General features: G+C 42.4%; 1 protein-coding gene across 6 annotated transcripts in view; it reads left to right on the top strand.

Annotated features, from left to right (window-relative positions):
• Positions 1–17,559, top strand: part of LOC135497818 (uncharacterized) — a 205,727-nt gene extending 188,168 nt beyond the window's left edge. For all 6 annotated transcript variants that reach the window (XM_064787758.1, XM_064787754.1, XM_064787757.1 and 3 more), the window contains one exon: positions 12,094–17,559. In XM_064787758.1, coding sequence (XP_064643828.1) covers positions 12,094–12,347 — 254 coding nt within the window. In that variant the 3' untranslated portion in view covers positions 12,348–17,559. The remainder of the gene's footprint in view (positions 1–12,093) is intronic.
• Positions 17,560–27,987: the final 10,428 nt, after the last annotated feature.

A 27,987-nucleotide genomic window follows, 5' to 3' on the forward strand; every position in this document is an offset into this window, starting at 1 on the left:
CTTTCAGGTGGGCCGGCATGGCCTGGGTAACATCGGCAAGCGACTGCGCACACACCTGAGAAATGGTGGGGGCGTCGCCGGGTCGGCTCTCTTCGTCTTTGTCTTGGTTTTCGCTATCAGGCTCCACTAGGAGCTCAATAGCCTCCACAGCTGACCCCAGCATGGCGCCCCTGGGCATGGTGATTGCTTCGTCTATTGTGTTTATGACATTCAAGGGAATCTCTTGCTTGTTTTTAGCCAACACCGCTGGAAACTGTAGCCCCTCAATGTTTTGAAGTGGCTGGAAGACGACACTGGTGTTCCGTCGCTCCGGCCTCACTATTCTTGCATCAATGAAGCACACAGTGTTTGGCGGTATGGTTACCTTCCTGCCTGCCTCGACTTTCTTGATGAACGTCTGTCCCGACACATTCCTCTTGAGGGACAGGGGTATTGTAGTCTCGGCAAATGTCACCGACTGGTGATCCAGGTCAATGATGGAGTTATTCAGTCCCAAAAAGTCGATCACAAGGAGAAGTGGGTCACTGATCGGGGCGACACAGGCATCTATTTGGAGTATTTGGTCTGCTATCTTAATTGGTATCCCCGAGACCATGCGCTCAACCATTTGGCTCCTTTTCCCGGCACCCTTCAGGGGTATCTGCTCCCCCAGCTTGGGTGGGCTCTCCAGCACGTTGTAAAAATCACTGCTGATCACCGTGATCTGAGCCGCAGTGTCAACCACTGCGGTGACTGGGGTGCCCATGATCTCATATATTCAACAGTCACTGAGAGGCCTCGGCCTTGAGGATGTTTGCAATCTTCAATTGGCACTGTCCCCTCTGTCCAATGACAGGTGTTCACTGATGGTGGTATGTGTAGAGCAGTCCACTCCGTGTCCGCCTGGTCGGTACCAGTAAGTACCAATGCCGACGCAGCAGACTTCGGGTCAGCATGCTCTGTGTACCTCTCCGGGCTTATGTCCCTGGCACCAGTGAGTACCGATGCTAAGACTGCCGAATTGGTACTCATCGTCTTCCGGCTTTGAGGATCTTCACTGGTTACTGTCCCCTCTGTCCAATGACAGGTGTTCACTGATGGTGGTGTGTGTAGAGCAGTCCACTCCGTGTCCGCCTGGTCGGTACCAGTAAGTACCAATGCCGACGCAGCAGACTTCGGGTCAGCATGGTCTGTGTACCTCTCCGGGCTTATGTCCCTGGCACCAGTAAGGACCGATGCAAACCCTGCCGAATCGATACGAGCGTCACATGCTCCATCCAGAGGGAAGTAGTACGGCATCAGTCTACGGTAGATATCCACATCCTGGTCTCGGAAGAGACAAAATATTACACGATGGACCTCAGTGCCATGATGTGTCAAGAATTTCCTAACTGTGTCCAAGGAAACCATAGCCGCTTCCCCATTGGGGTACCCATATAGCCCAGTAGCTATACATGGGATGGCAAGTGTCCTAACTTTATGCTCCTGCATGAACTTTAGGCAATTTGTGTAGCAGCTACGTAACTTCACGTCGTTCTGTCCCGTTGGTCCTACGGTATGGATCATATATTTCGCAGGCAGCTTATAACCACCAGTTATCTTTGCCTCCCCACACGGGCAGCCACCCAGTGCACAGTGCACTTGTTTCCTCCAGGAGTGCGGTCCCCGCCGCCCGGTGAATGGTGCCATCTAAACCTCCACCCCCTCGGAGGGAGCTATTTGCGGCATTTACTATGGCATCCACATCAAGTTGAGTGATGTCACCTTCCCATAGTGATACCTTGTCGTTGATACTTCTGTCGCAGGGGTAAAATGCCTTCCGAGTCAATGACTATATCTCCCATTTGGCAGCATAATCTGGCAATGGTGGTATCTCTGGTAGAGTTACCCCATCATTTCTTGAAGCTTTCCCGCGGTCTTTTGGTAGACTTGGGGCGGGGAACTGACCGCCGGTTCCTGTCCTTAGGAGTTTAAAGGATGATCCCCTCTCCCTAGTTTGTTGTCGCTGGTCCCCTCTTGAGTTTGGCTTGTGGCATTCCCATGCAAAGTGTCCCATCTCATCACAGTTGAAGCACTTCCTGTTAGGGGAAGGGGATGATGCACGGTTCCGTCCTGGGGATGTAAATGATATCTGCCTTGGCTGATGGGTGTCTTGGGTCTGGGGGGGGGGGGGGGGGTGTACCCTCAGATACTCGCCTAAGGCGGCCACAATCTGTGGCACCATTTCCGACGGTAGCACACTTGAGGGGTGTTGACTTGGGGCACGATTGGTGACACCATCCGATGTTGATCGGTATGACACTTGACTTGGTGGAGCCCCCCTCACCTGTCTGACCCGGCTCACCTCTTCATCTTCACCTTCATCCTCGTCACGGAATGCCACCCGTCTGGAGGCAAGGGATGGGAGGCTGCCGTACAGCGCCTTCTGATTCGCCAGGGCCGCTTTCATACTCTCCAGGGCCTTGAAAATGGACTTTGGTGCCTTGTCCATCACTGTCTTCGCACAGCGCTTTTCTTTTCACCCTCGTAAAAATAAGTCAATGACTATATTATGGATCGTCTTTTCCTGTGCCTCCGGGTGGGCATCCAGGACCAAAAGGTTGACCCTCTCCGAAAATTCCTCCACCGACTCATCCTCTGTCTGACGGACGCTGTGGATTTGGCGCCGGGCTACCGCATGATCATCCTTTCGCTCAAACATCTTAGCTAGTTTGCTAAGGAGGTCGACATAGCGGTTCAGTTTGAGCTTGATGGCGTATGAGAGTGCCTGGCCAGGCAGGCAGTCCAAAAGGCGGTCAGCCTTCTTGGTCTTGCCCCAGTTACGCCTCCGGGCAATCCTGTTGAACTGGAAAATGAAGATTCCCCAGTCCTCCTTCCCAGTCCTGCTGAAAGTGGGCATTTTCGGTGGTTGGGGGATCGGCTCGTTCTTCTTCGGTCATGGTGTCCCCCGTGCCGATGTCCTCTTCCTCGTCCCCTAGATTGGGTGGAGTCTTCAGAGGCACTGTCTTCCATGCTGGCGCTGCCCGACTCATCCTGTGAGTCATCGGAGGGTGGATCGGACTCTGGGTCACCACGTTGCGTCGGCGACTGACCTCGTCTGCGTCGTGCCTGTTCATGTCTTGGCTTCCGGTCCCCGTGACCCAAGGAGCGCCTTCCCTTGGAGGTGCCCTCATCGTGTATATGTGCACGCATCCGTTCCAATCCGGCCTGGTCAAGGTCATGAGGACGTGGACTTGTCCCTTTATAACGGCCGTCCTCAGGGAAGCAGCCCTGTAGTCTTTGAATCAGAGGGTCGTAAATACCCGATCTCATCTTTTCCCGAGATGGAGCACTGTCGCAGCACCCGGGGGAAGCACCGAGAGGCGAGAGGGCCTCAAACTTGAGGGACGCTGTGTGGTGATGGGTGGCCCTCCTATTGTCGACCAGATCATCTATGGTCCTCCTCAGCTCCCTAATTTGCCCTTCATACTCCTCTTTCAGTCCATATACTGTGGCCTTGAAGTCGCTACGGTTTTGCTCCAACCTGAGGCTGTGGGCCGTGCCCATTCGGTCCATTTCCCGGCGCAAGCCACGCATCTCTTCATTCTGGGATGCGATGTGCTTTTCCTGGTCTCGCCAAGTCACTTCCTTCCTCTCAAATTCCTTGGAGAGCCTTTCCATTTCGACGAGGTCCCTGTGCAAGCCTTTGATCTCGTCGTTCTGCATCGAAAGGTGCTCGTCTCTCTTCTGCAGCATAGCCTCAGTTCGTACTACTTCACCCTCCAGCCACAGACTCGGGCCGTCTGGTCCAGGGGTCACCAGGATGGAATGACTGTCAGTCCGGTTAAAGTACAGCTCGATGGCCCCATCCAAGTAGTGGTCAATCCAGAAATCTCGGGCCGTTCCAGTAGCGGTCATGACAGCCCCCAACAGGACAGGTCGTCCTACATTTTCCGCAAGACACCCCCTTAAAGACCCCACACGCTTCTGCGCGATGCCATTGAGTAAGCAAAGTTGCTGCTCGCTGGCCTCCTCCGACCAAAATAAAGCATGCCCAGACATATCATAACGTTACAAAAAGCAAAATAAACAAAACCACCTCTGAAGAAAGAAATAATCGAACACAACTGTATGTCAATACGCGGGCACTGAAAGACAATAAACGTTGGTGTAGGGCCTATGGTTCTAGCAGTAACACCACAATTACCAAAAAGCATTAAAATAGCGACAAGATACAAAAAAATTACAATCTAAACGAAGTACAATGCCTAAACCACTTGCAACAGTCACAAATTCCCAAAGTCAGATAAGTACATGCAAATTAGCACATCTAAATAAGCACATCTAGATAAGCACACTGTCACTACACAGCACACGTTTTGTTTTGTCCGAAAATAGAACACTCGGTGAAGAATAAGCACCGTAGCACCCGACTTGCACGTCATCAAAGGGGCCAATTCCTCAACACAGGCGACAAGAGTGAGACTACATGTTCGCTATTCCGGCTGATTTTTTACTCACATGTTAGAATAACCCGTCAAACGAACCAATCAGCGCGTAGCCTTGGAGGGTGGCGTATCTCAGGACGTCGTCATTAGTGCATAGTTAGAGAAGTCTAATTAGAGGCAATTAGTACGATTTTTTTGCATTAACAGGCAACTTCAATATGAACGTTGCTGGAGACGATTTTGCTTCCTATATCCAAAGAACCTTCCTCCTACGTTATATCACCCTGACAATGGCAATGATTTCATTTGGGATTACCACCACAAAGCGCTCATTGTAGTTGATTACAAGGCTTCTACACGTGCATACGTAATTTTGAACGACTCCTCTTAAACTTTTTTCCCCAGTCCTTATAAAGTTTGAGGGGTTGCCTTGCCGTGACCTTTAGTTCCCTCAGCAAATTATCGATAGGGTTCAGGTCCAAGCTTTTGCTTAAGGAATTGACACCGAACTGGAGGTATTTGTCTCATATAAAACCGCAAGGGCGGTGGAGCTTAAATGTAGACCGAACATTTTAACTCCACCCGAGGAGCGGTTTTGGTGTAACAAGCAATAACGACAGTATGTTGCCTCTGGTCAGTGTCTTCACATCAACATGAACGCATATATACTCTTTTGTCGCATGATAGCTTATATCACCTTAATATCCTTTAATATGGTTCTCTGAAAATGTACAAATAAACATACTGTAATTTTAGCTTACATTTAACACATCAAATGATCACAACCAGTCTCAGATCCCGAACTCAAGAAATCCTTGACATACGCTACTGTCACCTATTAATATGTTGGCAACTGAATCTAAATGCCACAAGGTCAGATGAAAGAGTTATCTTTTCTCTCTTCAAAGTAATGCAATAACCTTACTAGTCTAGGTTTTTACTCACAATTATATTGATACTTTTGACCAATTTAATCTACATGATCATGGCCATGTTGTTCACAGAGCACCGTACAGTAAAATGTATCTCCCAATTCTCTATTCTGCAAATTTCAATTTCAATTTCAAAGAGGCAAACCTTAGCAATAGGTCTCACAAAGGAGCCAGCCTTGGATGCCAATCTCATTGCTCTAACATGTTTATCTTTACCCTTGAAAGCTTGAGTGATTCGAGCTAGTGGCCACTGATGTCTTGGCCGACTCTTATTTACCATGAGAACTAAATCTCCAACTTTTAAATATCTCTGAGGAGTCAACCACTTTTGCCTCTTCTACAAAATGGGGCTAATATTCACGACTCGTGTCCAACGGCGCCAGAAGATATCAGCCAATTAATGAATCGTAAATGTCCTGCTGAACAAACACCCTCGGCGGCATTTCAGGCCCAGGTCGTAACAACAGGAGATGGTTAGACGTAAGCGGTTCGGGATCTCGCGGGTCGTCTGACAGGGGTGTCAGAGATAGGCTATTTACAATTGATTCAACGATACAGAAAAGTGTCGCCAGGTCTTCATCATCTAATGTTTGTTCTACGCAGAGTGAAGCAAGAACCTTTAGGACAGTCCCAATTTGCCTTTCCAAAACACCAACTTGTTGGGATGCATATGGTGGGTTGAACAGCCACACAATCTCCTGGTTCAGAGAGTCTTCAATGTTCTGCTGGTTCCACTCTAACAGTGCATTCTGTAATTCCTTTCCACCACTGCAGAAATTCGAGCCGTTTTCACTACGAACTTCCAACGGATTTCCGCGACGAGCACAGAATCTATGAATGCAATTTGAAAAGAATCTGTGTCCATGGAATGTGCCACCTCTAGGTGTATTGCTTGTGTAGTGAGACATGCGAATATACAACAACTAGTAGGCCGTCCTCGTTTTACTGAGGTATCAATGGAGCGTTTGGACTTGATGTCCTCACCACCGAAGATTTCTGGATGGATTTGACTTCATCATGGAATGCCTGGCGCTGGACATACCTGTCTAACTGTCTCTTTGCATTCAGAACTGCGAACGTTCTTGTATCAGCATCGGTGGCTCAGTAAGACCTCTGGACAGGTCATCAGCTGGGTTTTGACCTTTGTCAAAGTAATGCCATTCTCATGGCACTGAACCTGCATGAATTGCAGCCACACGGTTTGCTACGAATACATGAATCATTTTTTCTTCCTTTTCAATGTACTGCAAATATAGAGTACTATCTGTCCAAAACCAGGACTCATGTAGTGGAATCACTCATTCCTGACGCAACTTTGTGTACAATTTCACCGACACAACTGCCCCTGACAGCTCTCATCTGGGTGTTGTCATAGTTAGTTTTGTAGGAGCCGGCGTGACTTGCTCAATAACAGTGAACACTGCACTTAATTCTTGTCACTTACCACTCTAAATGACAAGTAACATAACCTACTAGCGAAGCATCATAAAAGTGATGCAATTGTGATTGTACCACACTTTCAAACACAACAGGCATGACACAGCGACTGACAGAAAACTGCTCCATCCTTGGTAATTGTCTCAACCAAGTGTCCCACAAATTCAACCCGGGTGGTGGCAATATGTCATCCTTATTAACCCACCTTTTTCCTGCAAGTGTCCTGGATAATCTTATTGGCAGGTAGAATCAAGGGGTCACTAAACCTAGAGGGTCATAAATTGAGCTTAATTACAATGCTCAATACCCCATGCCTGCTTTGAGGTTTTTCTTTGACATTTACTCTGACACCAAATTCGTCAGTACCCACGTTCCAGTTCATATCCAGAGCTCTTTCTACAGGCAATTTATCATTTTCAATATCCACATTTCTAACTGCTGACATTCTCTCAGATTTTGGGATCATCTGTAGCAAGTCCCTACAGTTGCTCTCCAACTTAAACAACCTGAAACAACCTTTGGGCAACAACTTCAAAATTTGATCTGCAACTCAGATCAACTTCTCAGCAGGTTTGGAGGACAAGGTCTCATCTACATAAAAAAACAGTGCTTGACTGTTTTCAATGTATCAACACCAAAATCCTTTTCATTGTCAAATGCAGTGTGTTTCAATGCATAGTTTGCTGCTGAGGGGGCTCCACACACCACGAAATAGATGGACCAACATTCTGCATCATTCTACAATTCTACCGTCAGGTTTATCATCATCCCACCAAGGCATCCTGGTCCATCCTTTTTACATTTACCTTATGATACATGCTCTCTATGTCGGCCATGCATGCTAATTCGTATTGTCTGAATCTAAAGAGTACCCCGACCAACCTGTTGGCAAAATCTGGTCCCTAATGGACCTGACAATTTAGGAAAGTGCCATCACGCTCAGCAGCACAGTCAAATACTATGCGTACCTTCCCTGGTTTTTGAGTGTTAAAAACTGGATGGTGAGGCAAAAACCAAACATGACAACTTGAGTCTTAAATTTCCTCGGGTGGGATTTTTTTGACATGTCATTGTGACCACGACCGTACATTTGTACATGAGTATCTGCGGCACGGGTAACATTCGAAGTAGTGATGCTTGATGGTTGCTTACCTTTCCCTAATGGCCCATTTAGGGTCCAACCTGGCCTTGTCCTGGTTGCATAAGGCTCACCAGGACCATCCATTTTAACCTCCAAGGGGCAAATGGCTTCAGGCACATCTTGACCAATCAAAAAATTCACCTTTGCTTTGCTAACCAGAGGCAAACTTAAATTCTTTAAAATGAGACCACTTTCTAAGGTCACTCCTAAGATACACACTATCTTCTGGAATTGGCAGTACTGCTTAAGAATAAACCCATGGTAGCTGTACCGGCTCACCACCACTCGCATCTTTTACCTCCAAAGCAATCAAAGCGGAATTACACCTAAAAATATTTCCTATCAAGTGGCGTCAAAGTGAGGGATGTTATCTCATTAGCTGATGCCAGCTCATCAAACAACTCCTGGCTACAGAATGTATTTGATGACCCACTGACCAATAAAGCAGAAGTGTTTACAACCTTGCTGCCAATCTTTGCTTTAACACGTACCTGTACATTGGGTAATGCAATCCTTCTACCACCGCCAACATTTGGCACACTACATGACGGTGCAGAGTTATCATAACCATTCACAGCACTCTTATCCTTTTCCACACTAGAGGAGCCTGTACAAACACTATTGGCACCAGAGCATGCACTAACCCTAAGGACAGGTTTCCATTCTGATTGTAAATGTGAGAACATGGTGTGCGGCCTCTAAAATCCAATTTACACTACACCGGCGGTCAAGAAAACACTTGGCGGCAACCGCAGCATGACCTGGTTTTCAAACAATTAAAACACAACTTTTTCTCACTTGCAAATTTTCTGCGATCAGCTGGTGCCATTGTTTTGAAATGTTCACAGTTCTGACTGGAAGCATGGTTTATTTTTGAAAATAGACTGCTGTCCTTGGCAATTTCACGAAAACTACGATTATTCTGTTCCGATTTGCCTATGTCTTGGCTGGTATACAGTAAAAAAAGCAACGGAAAAAAAGACAACGGAAAAAAAGCCCGGTAAAAAAACAACAGGTAAAAGAGGCAACGGTAAAAAAGGCAACGGAAAAAAAGACAACAGGTAAAAAAAGCAACGGTTAAAAAGACAACGGGTAGAAAAGCAACGGAAAAAAGACAACCATCTAGGTAAAAAAGACAACGGGTAAACAAAGCAATGGAAAAAAAGACAACCATCTAGGTAAAAAGACAACAGGTAAAACAGATGACTACTATCAAAGAGGACCCAATTAACTTTCACACTACAGCCAAATTAGTTGTACTGATTTACTAGTATTCAGTATTGCCTCATTTCCAGAGGAAGGGTTACATCTTATTAGCCAACAAAGCGTCATTAAAGGGAGGAACATCATCGCTCTAGGGCATGATAGGGCTGTCGGAGTGCCGGCTGAAACATCAGCGCTTGTCACCACACCTCCGAGTTCCGAGGGTCGAATTAGAAGTTATTATTATATTATTTTTTTCCGTTGCTTTTTTACCCGTTGTCTTTTTTTACCTAGATGGTTGACTTTTTTTCCGTTGCTTTTTTTACCCATTGTCTTTTTTACCTAGATTGTTGCTTTTTCCCGGTGCTTTTTTTCCGTTGCTTTTCTTTTTATACTTGTTGTCTTTTTTCCGTTGTCTTTTTTACCTGTTGTCTTTCTTACCCATTGTCTTTTTTACCGTTGTCTTTTTTACCGGTCTTTTTTTTCCGTTGCTTTTTTTAACTAGATTCGTCTTGGCTGGTGGTTCCACGTGCGTACTCAAACTGGCACCCTTTGCCCAACATGACCGCACAGGTTGACCTGTGGATGAACTCGTAGAGGCTCCGCGTCACTAATTGACAAATCAGCGTTATGTCAGTTGATGTCTAAAGGAAAAGGTGTAGCCTAATAGCAAAAGTGGGCAAAACCTGTATGCAAATACAGCCCGGGATAGTTCTGAAGGTGTGTTTTGCATGCTCTGGTGGGTATTCTCGGTCATGTTGAGATACCACGTTTCTAGAGCCCTTGATCCCGATTCGGTTTATATGTTATCTTCCCTCAACATCGTCAATTGTACCCGACCGAAGCGTGACCCTATTTCCTCAACCCCAAACAATAGCAAGGAAGCTGTTCAATAGATCAGCCGCCCTCCCTTTCTCTAATCCAACAGAGGTCAGCAGGGTTTAACACCTCCTTTGTGTTGTTGAGGATACCGGTCACTGCTGTTTTGTGCGATTATTACATAACCAGAGGTGTATAAACATGCCTAATTCAAAACAATGCAGTCTGTGTCACTCTAGGTAGAGGTTGTAAGTTTTTCAATGGGGTTAATCAAGGCAGAACACCTGATGTCTTTCAAATGTATATGTATTTACGATCTTCACAAATTCCTCTTCATACACATTCCATAATCAGGGTCAAAAACCTTGTGATCACCCCCAGTTTAACAAGATTTTGCGGAACTTTCTGGTGAGATGTCAAAATTACCAACAAACTTATAGCACCGATTCTGTCTTCGCCGCAAGTTCGGTCTTCGGCGCATGTATGTGCCATACTCTGGTAGAATGAGACTCGATATAAATACACTCCGCCCAATTCTCCTGTACTGGAGAATTCAATCAACAGCTCAAGAAGAGTCACATCTGTAAGATCCACAGACAATTACTGCTTACAGTAAGGTAACGAAGTCCAAGTGTCTATAACTTCACTGAAAATGATTGTCTATTCACACATGTATCACTGTCCTTAGAAGTTCGAGAACCAGAAGACAGAATGTCATAGGAACCGAAATCTCACTGAAGCAGACTAGACTGCAGTCCCTTTAAAGAAGTTGTATCTTGATTGTCCGTCTCAGAGTGTTCACCCTTTAACTATACTCAATCAACTGATACCAAATGATATGGATCTTAACTGACACAATGTTTTAGAAACGATTAAACACACAACAAAAATTAACCCAGACAGTACTGTCCATACCACATAATATGCAGATGATGTTGACTTCCTGGACGAAGAAAAGGAACCCCTGCACCAACTCCAGTCAGTAGCAGTAGAGAGACTGAAAGACAACAACCTGTTCATGAACGAGACAAAGACAGAGTTCAGCCATGTGTACAAGATCCACACGGGAAGACTCTCCGCAGCAATGAGAGCTGGTACAGGAATTAGACCTTGGGCTCCTTACTGTCACATCCCGCTGCCTTGAAGACAACACCGCATTCCATACACTGCGAAAACTGTGCAACAGATAAACTACGATCCTGCTGAAGACAAGACTCCGCCTCTACAAAGCCTACTGCATATCCATCATGCTCTACAGCAATAGCTGGGCCGTACCTAATGCTATGCTAGATAAGCTGGATGCTGGCCACCGCAGAAACCTTCGCACCATCACAGGTCACTGCTGGCCGAAAAGCCTGATCAGCAAAAAAGCACTGTACGAACTGTGCAACGAGGAACCTCTCTCTGCCAAGGTTGCAAAGCAAATATGGTCTATGCTGGGCCATCTTCTTCGCACCGATCCCGACACACCTGCCCAAAGGGCACTTGACCTTGCTGTCACAGGTTCCAATACCTACAAACGCCACCAATGACGGCATTGCACAAACCTACTGGGTACCACACGCGCAGACCTCAAACAAGCCGGACTGGGCCAACTACGCACTGCGAGACTTCGCCATCGCCTACGGCAAAGGGCCCATGACAAGGCCAACTGGCCGAGACTCAAGTGGAGGCCTGATTGTAGCCGCAGGATGTCATTACGACAACTGCAGCTACAGCAAACAGTTATTATATATATATATATATATATATATTCACAAGTGTGAATACATAAAGTTTACAGATCTGCGCTTAGATCGCCATGTGGTGGTTCTTGTTATTTTACATCCAAGCGAACAGAGCTGTTTGCGTGTTGTAAGCATGATTCCCTTTAATTTTCAGGTTTATCGAATATCGCAAGTGTTCCTATTTTCTACACACCCTGTATGAATACTGCTATCTTCTGACCCAGATAGGAAATTAAAAGTATCATAAAATCAATTTGGCCAGTGACCTATTATGATATATTAGATTTATTCTGCATAAATGTACCATATGATTTAACGTTACGTAAATCAATTTTCGTGGGCCCACGGACATTCGGACTTCTAACTTTGTTGTTCGTAAACCGCCTACTGACATGTGTGGCGAATACGTTTCTTCTTTTTTTTTGCAGGGTACAAGGCCCTTCGTGATAAAACAACTGGAAGTTGGTTCATACAAGAATTGGTAGACGTATTTCAGAAACACTTTGAGAAAGAGCACGTCCTTGATATGCTGACGATGGTGAACAATAAAGTAGCAAGAAAAGAACCAGATGTTCATCGATTCAAGGCGTTTACGATTGAACAAATTACAGACGCCCGCCAGACACCGTGCCTAATGTCTACACTCACAAAGAAGTTATATTTGACCTGCTCTGACAAATAGAGCTAAAAGAAAGAAAATGAGGAAAATGATATTTTGGCTTTCTTGGGTCATTTACTAAAGCCATAAAACACAGCAAATAAGTCGCTCCTTTCTATGATATCCATAAGTGACCCATTTTCGCACAAGGTTTTCTCAACTTCAGAGTGAGAGATATTCTGAAGTCCATATCTCAGCCCAACATCAAGAGATCCTCATTTATCAAGCGTCATTTTAAAGATAACTTTGTGCAGAATAAGCCAGTACCAACAACTCATTTCAAGAGCTTTACCTAACAGCCTCATTTTGCTAGAGCGGGTCACATATACCGGACTTTAAAATGTGCTGGTATTCATCCCGAGTAGATGAGGACAGTTCCACAGCGCTGTAGGACATTATACTTTCATCCAACTCATGTATATCCAAGAATATACTGCTTGAAATATGTTCTATGGTCACGAGTAAAATGCTTCATTTATCTTAGAGTGTGTAGTAAAGACCATTTAGTTCATTGATGACCACATCGATGCAATTGTAAATAATCCCCCTCGTGCCACACACACACGCACCCCCATCCCCCACCCCGACCCCGACACGGATTTTGACAGGGCGGTTATTAAGATACCCTCCATGGATAGACCCTTCAAAAGGAAAAGGTGATAAGGCGGGGTGGGGGTCGTCGATTTCGCTGATATTTCTACCATTGCTTAGTCGTATGATACGATTTGGTTGAGTATTTTTCAGAAAAAAACAATATTCAGGCCAATCTCCAACTTGGCCGGGCAATTTTGCGAGTGCGAATGGTGTACATGTTATAGAAAAAAAGGCCGTCGGGCATCATGCAAAGTGTTTTTTTACACTTTTCAGGAAGTTATATATCGAGTGGATAGAAACGCGCCGAACTTCATGGGTTAACTGGCAACTCCCAATTGTTTCCTTGCACGCTAATGAAATTACAGATCTGGTATTTCTCAACTTATTCCGAAAAAGTGTTGTTGAAATATTTGTTAGTCTCCATGTTAGTCTCTATTTGACAGCAAATTAAAGAAACCTGTCAAAAGTAGCAATGTCCAAAATTGTCCCGGAGGCGTTGCTTGCAGCGACACTCGGCAACCAAAGACAATGGAGCACATGTATGGTTATTTTTCGATTTGCTTTCTAGACAGATAAAGGTCATAGTCTAAAACAAGATTTGCAGTGCAGAAGGGCAGCAGGGCGGTGGGGCTATCGATCACTTAGCATGCTTAGTGTCGACAAGCCGATTCTCAAGTAATGAGTTTGAAATTGTGAGTGACTTTCACTTTTATTTGACATCATACTTGAGCATCGTGGAGGAAATACATGGATTTTCATTACGTTTGACTTGGTGCCTTTTGAGATACATCGCTTTAAATTTTGGGATAATATTTGATATAACGAGGGTATTCTGATGATATTTGGACACTGCAAATTTTGACACATTATTTTAATTTTGCAATCAATATAAAATTATCCAATCTATCTTTAACACAATTCAGAACGGAGTAAAAAAAAAAGGATTTATTATATACCAAATCCAATTGCCATTGGCTCGATAACTTGGTAGTTATTAACCCTCAAATTTCAGTGCATTTTTTATTTCACCTGATATTACCGGTTTTTTAATAAGTCCGGGTATTATTCCCGACTAGACGAGTACAATCCATATGCACTATATGGTCGGTCTTTATCCAACCCATGTATATCCAAGGAAATACTACTTGAAATAATATATTCATCACGGATAACTTGCTTGATATAGAGTGTGTAGTAAATATCGTTTAGTTCATTGAGGATCTCACTCAGAAACAGCCCATTTCTCCTATTCAGGACATTTGCACAACGTTATCAAAATAGAAACAAGAATCCATTTTCTTGCACAACAAACATTACGTTTCTCGAGCCCTTGATCGCGATCCGGATTTTGTTTAATCTTCCCTCAATATCATCCATTGTTCCCGACCGAGCGTGAGCCTATTCCTCAACGCCAAACAATAGTAAGGAAGATGTTTTTTAAATGAGCCACTCTTCCTATTACATATAACTTTTGTAGCCGGATTGCAATGGCTAGTTACATCACAATCCAACAAAGGGCAGCAGGGTTAAACACCTCCTTTATGTTAAGGATATGGGTCACTTTTTTGTGTGATTATAACCTAACCAGAGCTGTATAGACAAACCTCATAAACAATACATCCTGTGTCACCCCAGGTAGAGATTAGGCTGACGTTACATAGGCCTCATTCGTTCACTTCCCACATGTCACGTTCCCCTTAATGCGTTCGTTCCTCACTGAATGCATGCCACAAGGCCGTGCATTCACCGAGGAACGTTAAGTAAAGCTGGAACGTGACATGTGGGAAGTGAACGAATGAGGCCTATGTAACGTCAGCCTTAGGTGCACTATGCTTAGTATATTCTAAAAACTCGAATACAAGGAATGAAGCTCCGCCCCCAGTCATTACAATGAAGGAGGGATTCTAAAACCTCAATATCAATTCTAAAGAAACGACACAATGGGTCTATTTTATTACAAGGAATTGGCCTAATAAACAAACCAGTGACGTTGATTTCTTTTCATTGTCAATGTCAGCCAAGATCAGAGCGTGATTATAACACATACGACTCCATTGGCCCATGCTATTGATAAAAGAATAATACCTGACTTATTGGTCCATTCCCATTCAAAACTATTGCAATGATTGGGGACGGAGCCTCATTCCTTGATTTCTAGGTTTTATAGTATGTAAAGTGTAGCCAGGACTACTCTGACTTGAAACATTTTTGATTTTGGTAAATGGTGACTTTGGTGAACAGAAATTTAACAAATAATATAAACGTTATTTTGTTCTTATGACGCTTTATGTTTAGGACAATTTTGTTAACACTGTGATAGACTGATAATTAGGTATGTGAGAACATGAATAAATGAGCTGTTTATGCAGTAAAATGTCTTATCTTACAAAAAAGAGGATTCGTAAGCACTCTCTTTGCATAGATGTACAACATACATTGTACAAAGTAAACAAGCTTCATTCTAAACAATGCATTCTGTGTCACCCAAGGTAGAGATTAATTACCAGTATATCTACTATGCTTAATACACATATCATTGTTTAGTGTAGCTAGCACTACTCTGACTGGAAGAATGGTTGATTTTTGATAATAGTGACTTCGGTGAACAGACATTTCACAAAGATTATAAAAGTTATTTTGTTCTTAGGACGCTTTATGTTTGGGCCAATTTTGTTGGAACTATGACAGACTGATTATTAGGTCTGTGACAACATGAATATATGAGCAGTTTTTACAGTGAAATGTCTCATCTTTCAAAAAAAGATGTTTGCAAGCACACTCTTTGTATTAATCTACAAAATATAGTGTTTCAATATTGGTTGAAGTCTTGCGTAAATTTTGTTAAAACCACTGTCAGATTTATGACTTTGATTGCCTGAACAAGAATATACATGCATATGCTTTTTTGCCAAGAGATCATTTATCTTTGTAGAAAAAATGGTTTTATAAACCCCACTTTCACAAAGAAACCTCAAAACTAGTGAATTGTCACAAACCTTATTCTGAATTGTCACAAACCTTATTCTGAGGACGCTTTGTGTTTCGGCTAATTCTGTTCAAACCTTGACTGACTGGTTTGTGCGACCATTGATATTGTATAGTGCTGCGCACTATACCACTATTTATTGAACAATCACTTCACGTGAAATCATGAACTGCTGTAAATAAATTCCTTGTATTTAAATATTGTTTCATGTTGCGAACGAGTAAGGGCTCTTAACAAGGACTTACAGTTAAAAGGCCTTCGACCTTAATTGATGATATGATATGAATATTGCTGATATGATATAAAAGTTGTTATTTAGAATCCTTCTCAGACCCCTCGCTTGTTTGAATGTCATGAAGCAGTATCGTGTTGCATGCTACTATTAGGCCACTTATTCGCTTTTCGGGCTTCATTGCACCCTAGTCAAAACATTAATCACCCCCTAGCAGGTGCCTTATTATATAAGTCTGATTAACGAATTTCTATTAAAAGAACAAAATCACCGTCACAGCATATTTCATCATGCTAAGAAATGCATTTCTAGAAACCATGAATAATTGGTTGAGTAATATCTATGCAAAGTTTTGAATTGAGCAATATCTAGAAATACTGATATATGTTATTCGGCGAAATAAAGCTTTGAGAAACAGTTTATATTATCTTTAAATAAATCATTATGTGAGATATGTTTCGTAGCAATAACTAGTACTGTATCCAATATCAATGTATAACCTGTCATAATTTGCCTTTAGATATATATTTATCTGTTAGGAAATACCATAAAATATGTACCAATCATTGTGAAATACAATGAGTCATTTAATGCAATCCCAGGGAGATCACCTCAAAAAGTCAGTTTAAAGCAGAAAAAGGTATACATCTGACGAGTAAATTGACTAAAATTGCACATCTAAATTCCTGGAAAAGCAGGTAAATTCCTGAACTAAAACGGGTATATAAAGGGCAACAAGTTGCTTGAGGGCAGACTTGGAAGACTGGAGAACACACGGTCACACTTAACTCGAGACACATATGGTCAGACTCACTGACAGGCTAAATGGTCACTGAGATCTGAAACCCGCAGAAGCTCCCAGTTTCCCGTATTTCACATATTTCGGATAAACCTAAATCATTTCATTCCACCTGAAGAAAATACACGTAAGTTTGCCAATTTCACTTATTTTTCTACATCATGATTATCATTCTTGCATTGATACGTGCCTAATTAGCAACCATCTTGATTACTATCACTACTGGCTTTGAAGTGATCTCCCACGGTTTACGAATGGAAATTATTTATGATAAGACATAATTACTATTATGTACAGTTTTATCTGCTGATTTCAACAACTTCTAAGCGGTATTCAGCCCAAATCATATTTAGGCCTTTATATTTCATCCTCCTCCTACTATTGAAAATTCTCCGCAATAAAAGTATATTTTAATCTTATCTTGATAATATAGTGTGCTATACTAACAACCTTTTGCATCAATTGATTCCTGGCAAAGAGGTACGATTCTTGCAGGTGCCCCATTATACCAAGAAATACCTCGTGTTTAGGACTCAGTTTGTCTGTGTCTTCATTAAAGTAGGACCTTGTGTGATTCCTTGAGCAAAACTCTTCTTACCATATCACAAAAGTAAGAATTAGTCCCCAATCATTGTCCCTAACTTCTTGCCATTTCACAAGTGTAAGAATATCCCCTCATATCACTGTCCCTACTACTGGAGCAAATACTTACTTGAAAACATTGGAAACATAACTTTGCGACTAGGCGAGCTACATAATTTTCAGCAGTTAATAAATATATTAAAATATTCTTATCTGAAAGGTCATGGTTTAATCCAATACGATTTTTGTTTAAATATTATTCACCACCTCTTATCTCTTGGGATAATTAGACGGCAGTGACGCCCTTTTTCAATTTGAAGGCAATGATAACTTAAACGTAACTTTGTAAATGAAACCTGTGCTCCCTATTGTGTATATCATCAATATAGTTTTCGTAACAAAATATGTCCTTGAATGAAACATATATACAAAATTTCCCCTCGTTTAAACCTGCATAGATGTCTTCGTATGTGGCTGCAGAACACGCGTTCTAGGAGCTTGCAGCATACACAGGTTATCGATACGGGTCTGTATTAGTTGGCTGCACTGTATCGATTACCCTTCTTAAAAACTGGTGTGACTAATTTTAAGCCTTGTTCCAGTCCTTGGGGAGTTGCGTCCAGTGACCGTGGCCGTTAGGGGTGGTGCTATATCTGCCGCTGCCTCCTTCAGTACACGGTTGTCGATGTTATCCGGGCCACAGGCCTTGCCGGGGTTCATGCTTTCCAGCAGTTTCTTAATGCCCCCTTCACTGGTGTTGAGCTCTGGTATGTCCGGTTTCCTGTCGCCGTCTGGTTTGGGGAGATCCTCTGCCTTGTCAACTTGGGTGAACGTTGACTTGAGTTGTTCATTGAGGATTACTGCTTTTTCTTTCGCTGTTACCACGACTAGTTTGCTTTTTCGTTCAGGGGGAGATACCAGTGTTATCTGATTTCTCTGGTTTAACATAGCGCCAGAAGACATTCCTGCTGTTGTAATCAAGGCTTAGACTCAGAATGCTTGTCATGTAGTTCCGATGAGTTAGGTACAGGACTTTCCTGGCTTTCTTCTTTTGATTCTTATACTTCGTCTTGTTAGCTTCGGTAGGGTGTTTCTTCAGCTTCTTGAAAATACGGTTCTTTTTCTTGATCGATCTTCTTGTCTCATCATTCACCCGCGGAAGGCTGTTATTGGTCTTGATCATCTTATTCGGATGTGTCGATCGATCACACCTTGTATATCAGCTTTGAGGACGGACCAGTTTTCATCCACGAAGTCCCCACTAAGGTGGACTGTTCAGTATGCGCACTTGCAGAAGTGCGCTATGAATTTGAATTAATCAATTTTGCATGCACTGCCTTTGGACGCCCTTAAATCCATGCTTTTTACAGGAAGCCAGGTAGGTCAGGCAAAGCCCTTAATTTCCCAGTACCGCAGGTTACTCAAATCACGGAGACAAAATCCAGACATACACTGGAAATAATTAACGATTAATACATCTTTAGATCTTGTTCTAGCGCCCGAACTACTTTCCCGCCCCCAGAAGCCGGGAGAATTCTGTGACGTAATTTAGATTTTTCCTCGTCAGCAGGGTCACTGAGGGCAGTGATGGCAGTGTTTTAACTGCGATTTTGGGAGGCTGAAGCCTTGCAAATTACTTATTTTCTTTCCCATTTCTCTTATTTTCGAGGCAACGTTAGGAAAAGAAGTCGAATGTGCGCAGTGTATATGCAAGTGTTCGAAAAACAGCAAGTAATATCATCTGCCACCGATGTTGATTTGGGCTCCCCTCGATTCGCTTAACAACAAGGAAAATACATATATACATCAAGACGTAACAGTACTGTTTAGATCAATGACCCCAGGCAGCGCATTACAGGTACATCCATCTACTAGTAGGAGATCGACCCATGGAGAGCTAACTCGGATCAAATCGGAGTCAACATCGGAACAGCGTGATAATTTAATGATAATATAGAATAGGAGGTGACTGGGCAGTCGACAGCTTGGTAATATTGCCCTTAATAATACCAAAGGTTCTTGAAGTCCAAGGCCAGGATCAAGTTGAGAGCGCTAAAAATAACGAACAACGCGTTTTTTACGATGTTCGATGCGAAACAAAATTGGAAAAAACGTGTAATACCTTAATATTGAAGGAATAATGCATTGTTCTTTAAAGGATATCGAAATCAGATGTTTCAATATTGGTCCAACACTCAACTTAATAACGCAAGTTCAGGTTTTTAAAGTAACTTCGCTGAGTCAAAAATGAAGAAATATATGGAGCTTTTCTTAACCTTAGCAATTTTGAAATAATCAGAGAAATCATGTGACAACCCTTCCATTAGACCATGGCTCATCACGTGTCTCCACTGCTCAGCAGAGCATTATATGTACACATATTTATGTATTGTATATTGTCATTCCATATGATCAATTCTTTGAGAATCTTTGAGCGAGTGCGTTGGGAAGGTTGTCCCACCGAGAAGGACGTATCTCTGACGAGATCTCTACTACAGTGCTCTATTTTTCTACGATCGGGAAAAGATGTGGTAGGTTTTAGTGTTGAATTCAAAGCACAAACCACTTGCACAATACATTCATCGCAGTATGATGATGCGGCGGGTACAAAAGTAAACAAAAAAGGAACTGACATCTGGATTGAAAGGGTAAGTAGAGGTAAGGAACAAAAAGTTATCATTATGTCCTCGGTGACCATACTGACTATACCTTTTAGTACTTGAATCCGAAGCGTCAAATCCTATCATCATTCAGATCGGAAAATTGCATCGCATGAGTGTGCAAGGGCAGTGCATTCTCCGCAGGCAATAGTGGCAAATCTACGATTGGTATTTGTGGCTTAAAACGTACATGTCCCACGATCCAAATCAGGCTGGCCCAGCTGGTAGCTAAGCATGAAACCAGTATCCATTGCGCGCACTGTGGGATAATGAAGAACTACCGTGTGTGGTATTGACAGGTTATCTGCAACCTTAGTTTCGTATTCAACCTGGGTTTCGCCGTGACGGCTCCGAACACCGTTGTAAGACTGTCTTACTTTAGAGGCGACCGCGACTCCCTTAATTCGCTTGGTATTGTTTGGTCACGTGAATGTTGCGAGAATTCTTTTCAAAATGTTGCCATGTTTTTTTCAAGGGTTACCCCTAAAGTCCAACGGGGAGCCATATGCGATATTAGAGAATCCGTATCCCTATCAATTTTGCGTACGACGCCATCAGTTTGTGTACTTTGTACGATAAGCGGTACCGCATCAGTATAAGAACTGTATTCCATACGGGAGGCAGTACGCATGATATTGAACGATTTAATTTGCATTTGCAGCTAAATTGAGTCTTCTATCATATTTCCATCTGGTCTGTGAAATAGTATCGTTGATCATGAAGATGCTTTCGATTGTGAAGTTTTTTTGGGAGAAATTAGAGGCGTTTTCATTGCCACCTATCTATTGTGCTGTTCATAAATTGCGCACAGCTGAGTTATCGAAGCTGAAGCCAATTTTATGTCTGACTTAAGTATCACTTACCTGTATGCGACATACGTATTTTCCATACGGATAACTGATACGTTTTGACAGTGCTGATGAAGGTCACTAGTTACCAAACTTCGCGTTCTTCTCATCTTAGGTCCGAAGAGATTCGCTACGTTTCGGCTACAACGAAAGGTTCAACTGAAGAAAACTTCTCCGAATCATATACTGTGTATTGTTTACTGTCCTAAACAACAGTTCTTTCTCTTACATTCATGTGGTGGCTTTATCCGAAGGATGAATCGTCCATCTTTCATGATTGCATATTACCCTGGCTCAATTCCTACACAAAAACATCTTTTTAACCTACAAGAACGGGTCACCGATGTATTATACTTCAAAGCATACCTGCTTGTGTTCTGTTTACATTCAACTCGCGGTAGGTTGTCTGTAGATTTATACAGTTATAACGGAAGGTTTGTATCTCATGTTACTGTGAACTACACCATGACTGGTTTAAGATGCAGCCCAGTGATGTCAGATGACATGAGTCATGTAGTAGTTTGGACTCAAAATCTTACCAGAACAACCAAACAAGGCAAGCCTTATCACGATCTAATTCTTTTTGAAATTGACCATCGCTCCGAACAAGATATTGCATTTACTCATCCAAATTTAATAATGTCATCCCCGGGAGAAAAAAATCGGGTCCGGCCTCCTCATCAGGCAGTGTGGTCGAATGGAAACATTTTTATTTATTTTTTAAAGAAAACGTCAGTATTTGTATTTCAGTACAAAGAAGGTTTCTACAAACGTATTCACAAACTGAGGTTAAATATAGAACACATCTATTATGGGACATGGGATCATGTCAACAACGGGTTAATATTTTTCGAACGGAAGAATAAAGGGAAATATCGATCCTTTTCACTTTTTAGGTTGTCATTTAGAGAAGACAACAAGTCGATACATTTGACAAGAGTTCCAGGATTCGAAGTGCGGTGTCCACCTTTTCATAACCCATATCCAATATTAGCAATCAGTACAAATGCAATACTTTTCTCTCGCACATATTACATCGGCGACGAACCTTCAGTCATTGTTCACTTCCGCATGGTGCTTGGACGTGACAGACCGTTTTCAAATTGCAAGATGCGTTAATTAGCCTCAAAGCGAGAGATCCATTATACAAAGTATTGATCAGAGAGGAATGGACAACTTGAAATAAGCCCATAAATAAGAGTTTTTAATCGCATGGTGCTCACTGCAATTGACCCTGGCCATTTGCAAGGGTTGGTAAGACCTGAATGAACAAAAGACACTGCTCTCAATTTATGCTTGCTAAAACAAACTGAGCTACTTCGACTTTTGTGATAGGGCAAAACTATGCACATTTTATTCTCTATTTTCTTAATTGATCACGTAAATTCATTTTTGATTAGCCTGATTAACACATTTTGTTTGCGGGGAATACCTAATACGGAGTTGTAATAAAATAATTCACTGGGCAGAAGCAATCCGATAAGTTCAACGGTTAATGGATTAGCGCTAAGTTAGTTACAAAAAGCCTCCTATATTCAAAATAAGAACTAATTGCTCGTCCATCTAGCCAATAGCTACATGTAGCTAACCATTCTTCTTTAATCCATACTGTATTGATGATACGTGTTTCTTCCTGTGCTTTGGCATCCATTGGCCGTTCAGAACTATGTTAAATGGGCTTCAGGCAGGAGTCCAACGGATATCCAGACGGTATTAGATTTTAAGTCTGGGTGGATATTTCATCGAAGGTAACCGAGATGTTAGTCTCTTTTTGGCTAGTCGGAGGGGAGTCTGTACGATTCCGCAATGTCGGTCGTTGGTCGTCGGCGTCTGTATCATGTTTCAAAAAACGGTTTCAAGTTCACTAACCGAGAGGGCATTGAACTTGAAACTTTACACTTATGACCCCCTAGGTCAGGTGACCTTAGACACTGAATTTCAGTTTCATTTGATTCACGACTTGCCCCTCATCAGGGCCTGGTTGTTCAAAAGCACAGAAGTCACGTTATCCTTCCCGTATGTATACTTAAGGACGCCAGCTCTTTCAACCAATAACGTTAAGACTTAACGCTCCCGTTAAAGTTAACGTTATCCTGAAAAACTCAGTCCGGGTGGCAAAAAGTGGAAACCTGATGTCGCTTACAAGCGACTCGTTTTCGATATCTTGTTATGGTTCATGTGGGTCCTCAGACGAGTCAGGAACAAGGATAGCAAGGATACAACATATATCGCACGGAATTCTGATTTGACCTTACTTTGCAAGTCGGAGAAGTCAAATCCCAGGGTTTCTTCAAGAAGACATGCCCCCCCCCCCAAATGATGTTTGTTTTTCAATCTTGATATACATATTTATGATTTGTAATGTAACAAAAGGCCATTTTGGAGCCAAACAGGTCATGAGCAATGCTTATTAAGTTTCTCTGCTCTGATGATTTTTCCGTACGACCCCCCCCCCCCCGTTTTAGCCCTTTTGGTGGGTCCATTTCATCAAGATTGCCTAGGAATTATGAGGGATTAGCCGTTCAGTTTGTGTATCTCGGGAATATTTTCTCCCCACTAAAGAAATAAAAGATGAAATATTGTACAGCGTCGCTTTTCAGAACGAGACAGTTCGCTGGCAATATATAGCATAACTACACCATGCTTACACACCCACTCAACCAAAGAAAATGCAGTATTCAACAAATGGCATACACCTTGCCCTAATCAACTTCCATGAATATCACACTACGATGCAAACTCGATAACATCTACCACAAATAGCCCCATAACATCACGTTGACCCTGATCACTGCACATGTAACATATATTGGCACTAATCTACCGCCTTCTCGCACATATCAAGACGAACCCAAACAGTCCTTCTCGACTGTTTATTTTATAGTCCTACTCTACTTTTGGCCTCCTCGCCATCTCTCCAGCCTTGCTCGCTGAGAGTATATTTTATAGTCCTTCTCGACTTTTATTTTATAGTCCTTCTCGACTGTTTATTTTATAGTCCTTCTCGACTGTTTATTTTATAGTCCTCCTCGACTTTAAATCGGTGTATAATTACGTTCAACTTAGGAGCCCTCCAAACACGTCCGTCCGGTAGTGGCTTCTAACACAAAATGGCAGAGCATAGTTCATCACGTGGTGTCGCTTGTGATGATCTCCTAACATGGTCTCCTGGTGGAGTCACAACTCCACTTTCAGGAAATGAAAAGATGTGACCGTCTTTCAGGAACAGTCAGCAGTCATGCTATCGTTTTACTGAAAATCTCATGTCGGGGTCACAACTCCATAGTAAATAGATGTGACGGTCACTCCATGAACAATGAAAATCATGCCCACCCTTGAGACTTGTGTTATCATGTGACTGTTTTATATCTGATTCACAAATCCACTTACAAGAAATATCACGTGATGATGTGACTGTCTCTTCACGAACAATCAGCAATTATGTCCAACCAATAGGCCTACCTCAAAAAGACAAAACAAGATGTGGTTGTCCCTTCAAGAGTTATCAGTCATCAAGCCTGTACGGCCGCCCAGGCTTACGTTCTGCTGTGCCTCTCTTATGTCATGTATGTTAGGGTTACAACTGCTTAGGAAAGACAGGTTGTTACGATATCTTCAGAAGCAATCAGCAGCTTTACCCACCCCGTAGACTTGGTTGATGATGGGACCGTCTCACGACTGTCGGTGTCACAACTCCTTGGTAAAGACGGGATGATACGGTCTCCTAAGGAATTATAACTGAACAAACATGCTCACCCTTTAGACTCACTCTTTACTGTGAATGTGTTAAGTCAGGGTCTCAACTCCATGGTAAATACGAAATGTCACTGTCTCTTCAGGAACAAACAACCAATCATACATGCCCATCCGTTAGGCTTAGGTTGGGTTGAGAGTGTCCTGTGTCAGTGTCACAACGCCAAAGTATTGCGGCGAGATGGGACAGTCTCTGCTTGTATATGCTGTGATTGTTTCATATCGATACCACAACACTCACAAAACAAATAGGATGATTATGCTGTAACTGTCTCGTGTTAGTGTTACAACTCCATGGGATATGTAAGACGTGATATGAGGGTCACCACAAGAACAATCAGCAATTTTACCCATTTCATAGGCCTAGGTTAGGTTGCAATTGTCTCATATGGCAGTTTCACAACTTCATAGTAAAGATGACGGTATGTGACGGTCTCTACCAAACAATCACTAAACAATCATGCCAACCCTTCAGACTTACTTTATGCTGTGAATGCGTATTAACGTCAGGGTCACAACTCCATGACAAAGACGGGATGTGACGGTCTCCTTTTTGAGAACAATAAGAATCATGCTCATCCATTCGTCTTAGGTCTCGTGTCACAACTCCATAGTAATGACTGAATGGAACGGACTCCGCTTTTGTATGCTGTGACTGTTTCATATCAGGAACAATCAGCAACCATGTCCTTTTCTTAGGCTAAGGTTAGGTTGTGACTGTCTCATAATTATGTCAGAATCACAACTTTATAGTAAAGACGGGATGTGACAGTCTCTGCAGGAACACTAAGCGACCATTGCCATTCCTTAGGTTGGGTAATAGTGTGACTGTCGCGTGTCAGTGTCACAAGTCCATCATCATAAAGACAAGATATGACTCTCTTGCTTGGGTTTGCTGTGACTGTTTTTATTTCGGTGCCATCACTCCACTTAGAAAACAATTAGGACGTGATGTGACCATATTCTCATGAACAATCAGCAATCATGCTCACCCCATAACCTTAAGTTAAGCTATGACAACTTATGTGTGCGTGTGCGTGGTGTGGGGGTGAGGGGGAGGGGGTCTGGAGAAGTTTAAGCCTGTCCAAATGAAGGAATATTTTTGCAAATTAGCCAAAACTGACGTTGCCATGATATATAGATCCTTAAAGGAATTGAGATTTTGCTTACAATATGTTATGACGTTTACTTCCAGTACACTAATAGGTGTATCAAATGCACAGTATGCTTTGTAAAGTATCAAATAATACCAAACATCAAAAATCGAAGTATCGAAAAAAATCGTAATGATTTTTATATCATTGCATTCAAATCGATCATCATCGTTTCTATTTAACAAAAGCCGTAAACAATACGAGTTGAGGAATAAATGAAAAATATAGAGGAAGGTTTTCTAACAGTTTCGTTTGACGGATTATTCCGTCGTTGATCTATGTTTTCGAGGCAGGAATAAAGATGTACGACACAAGGGCCCAGAGAAATAATCGAACCGAACCTTTCTTTGTTTCTCCATCATGGCACCTGATAAAACTCACAGTGCATTTAGTGTAAACATCATGAACAATGAAGGTAAAGGTGACAGTTTTCTCTACAAGGCCTTTTGTCAAGGCGGCCCACCCTACCTTGGCAGCTTTCCACTCTACCTTGAAAGCAGCCATCCCACCTTGCTCTTGACATTTGTAAAGGGTTTCTATAGGACCACACTACCTTGAATGCTGGCCACCCAAACAATGGCAAGGATTGTGTTCCATTGATCAGCCACCCTCCCTGTTACTAATCTAGAGTTGAGGATATGGGTCACTGCTGATTATTACATAACCTGATGTGAATAAACAAGCCTAATTCTTGCAGTCTGTGTCACCCTAGGTAGAGATTAATTACGAGTATGATATCTACTATGCTTAATATATACTGCATAGTATGACTTATCCGGCTACCACGACCAACTTGTCTAGCAAGCAAATTATTGAATATACAGATTCCGTTATGAAAGGCCTGATTAGGGTCACATGCTCATGGAAATCGTCCAAGGCGTACATTGTAATTGTTATCACGTGGTGATGTCAGTTTATAGAAATTACATGACATTCATTAGCCCTCGTCTGTGACTAACGGACTTATTGAAAAAGCTCACGATTTCAACAAAAACAATTTCAATGCCTCTTGGCCAAGAGCTTATTAGAGTGAAAATAGTTCACCAAAACTAGGGGTGTATCTTGCTCTTTGGTCTTCAGAAAAATGAGACTTTGATTTTGGGTGTAGATAACATACAAATGTGGTTGCTTGTTCAAAGAAAGTTCATCAGCTTTGTTTGATAATCGCTCATGTACATGTTTCAACTTAATGTTGTCAGACACTGTCAAGGTTGTGACTATGACTTTAGTTGCCATATTTGGGTGGTGCCAGGCATCTACATTGCCTCTAAATATGCTATAGCTATCAGTAGGTGCTATATGCCACCTAAATTGGCAAGTGAAGAAAACCGTAGTTGGTACTGGGGTAACAAACTTGGTACTGGGTAATAAGGTGTTTTAATTGGCACGATTTGAATGAGAAACATATCCAAGAAGCAATGGAGGAGACCCGTCTTCATCACCTGTGTGGCTGACGATTTGGACTTTATGATATTAGTTTTAGATTCAGTTTGAAATTTCGATATTTGATTAATTGGTTGCAAGTCTGTGTTTATAAATAAACAGTAAATCATTTGCTTCCGGGATCCTTGAGAATCACCAGGCATTACGCTTGAGTTAAATACATTGTAAATAGGACCTAATTGGATCGGTCAGATCAAGGAAGTTGTGTAGGATTGAGGAATTTGAGTTCTTATGGTGCGTGGGTGGAGAGAAACTGTATATTGTCATAGTAATGAAAGACATACTCTATCAATCGTGTTGCTAGGCTTGGCGGCACATCGTAAAGAATGCTTTGGACTTTCCTTCTGCTGCCTGTAGGCGGATAACTTCCGTTCTAAGAAATAAGTAATTTGCTTCAGTCTTTACCGATTAACGATTGTACGATTATAACCCATTGGTGGTCCTGAACAGAACAGGGCCTGGTCTCTCCAAATCTCGCCCACTCACGCCCACGCTTAGCATCAAATAGGAATCTTGATTTGAAGTAGTTAGTGTAAAGGTAGATTTTGAAGTGTAAGGATCTCACTTATAAGTGATAACCTCAAATATTGTGAACTTTGATCATCATGAAGCG

The sequence above is a fragment of the Lineus longissimus genome, chromosome 13 (assembly GCF_910592395.1).
Source record: "Lineus longissimus chromosome 13, tnLinLong1.2, whole genome shotgun sequence".
Lineage (NCBI taxonomy): Eukaryota > Metazoa > Nemertea > Pilidiophora > Heteronemertea > Lineidae > Lineus > Lineus longissimus.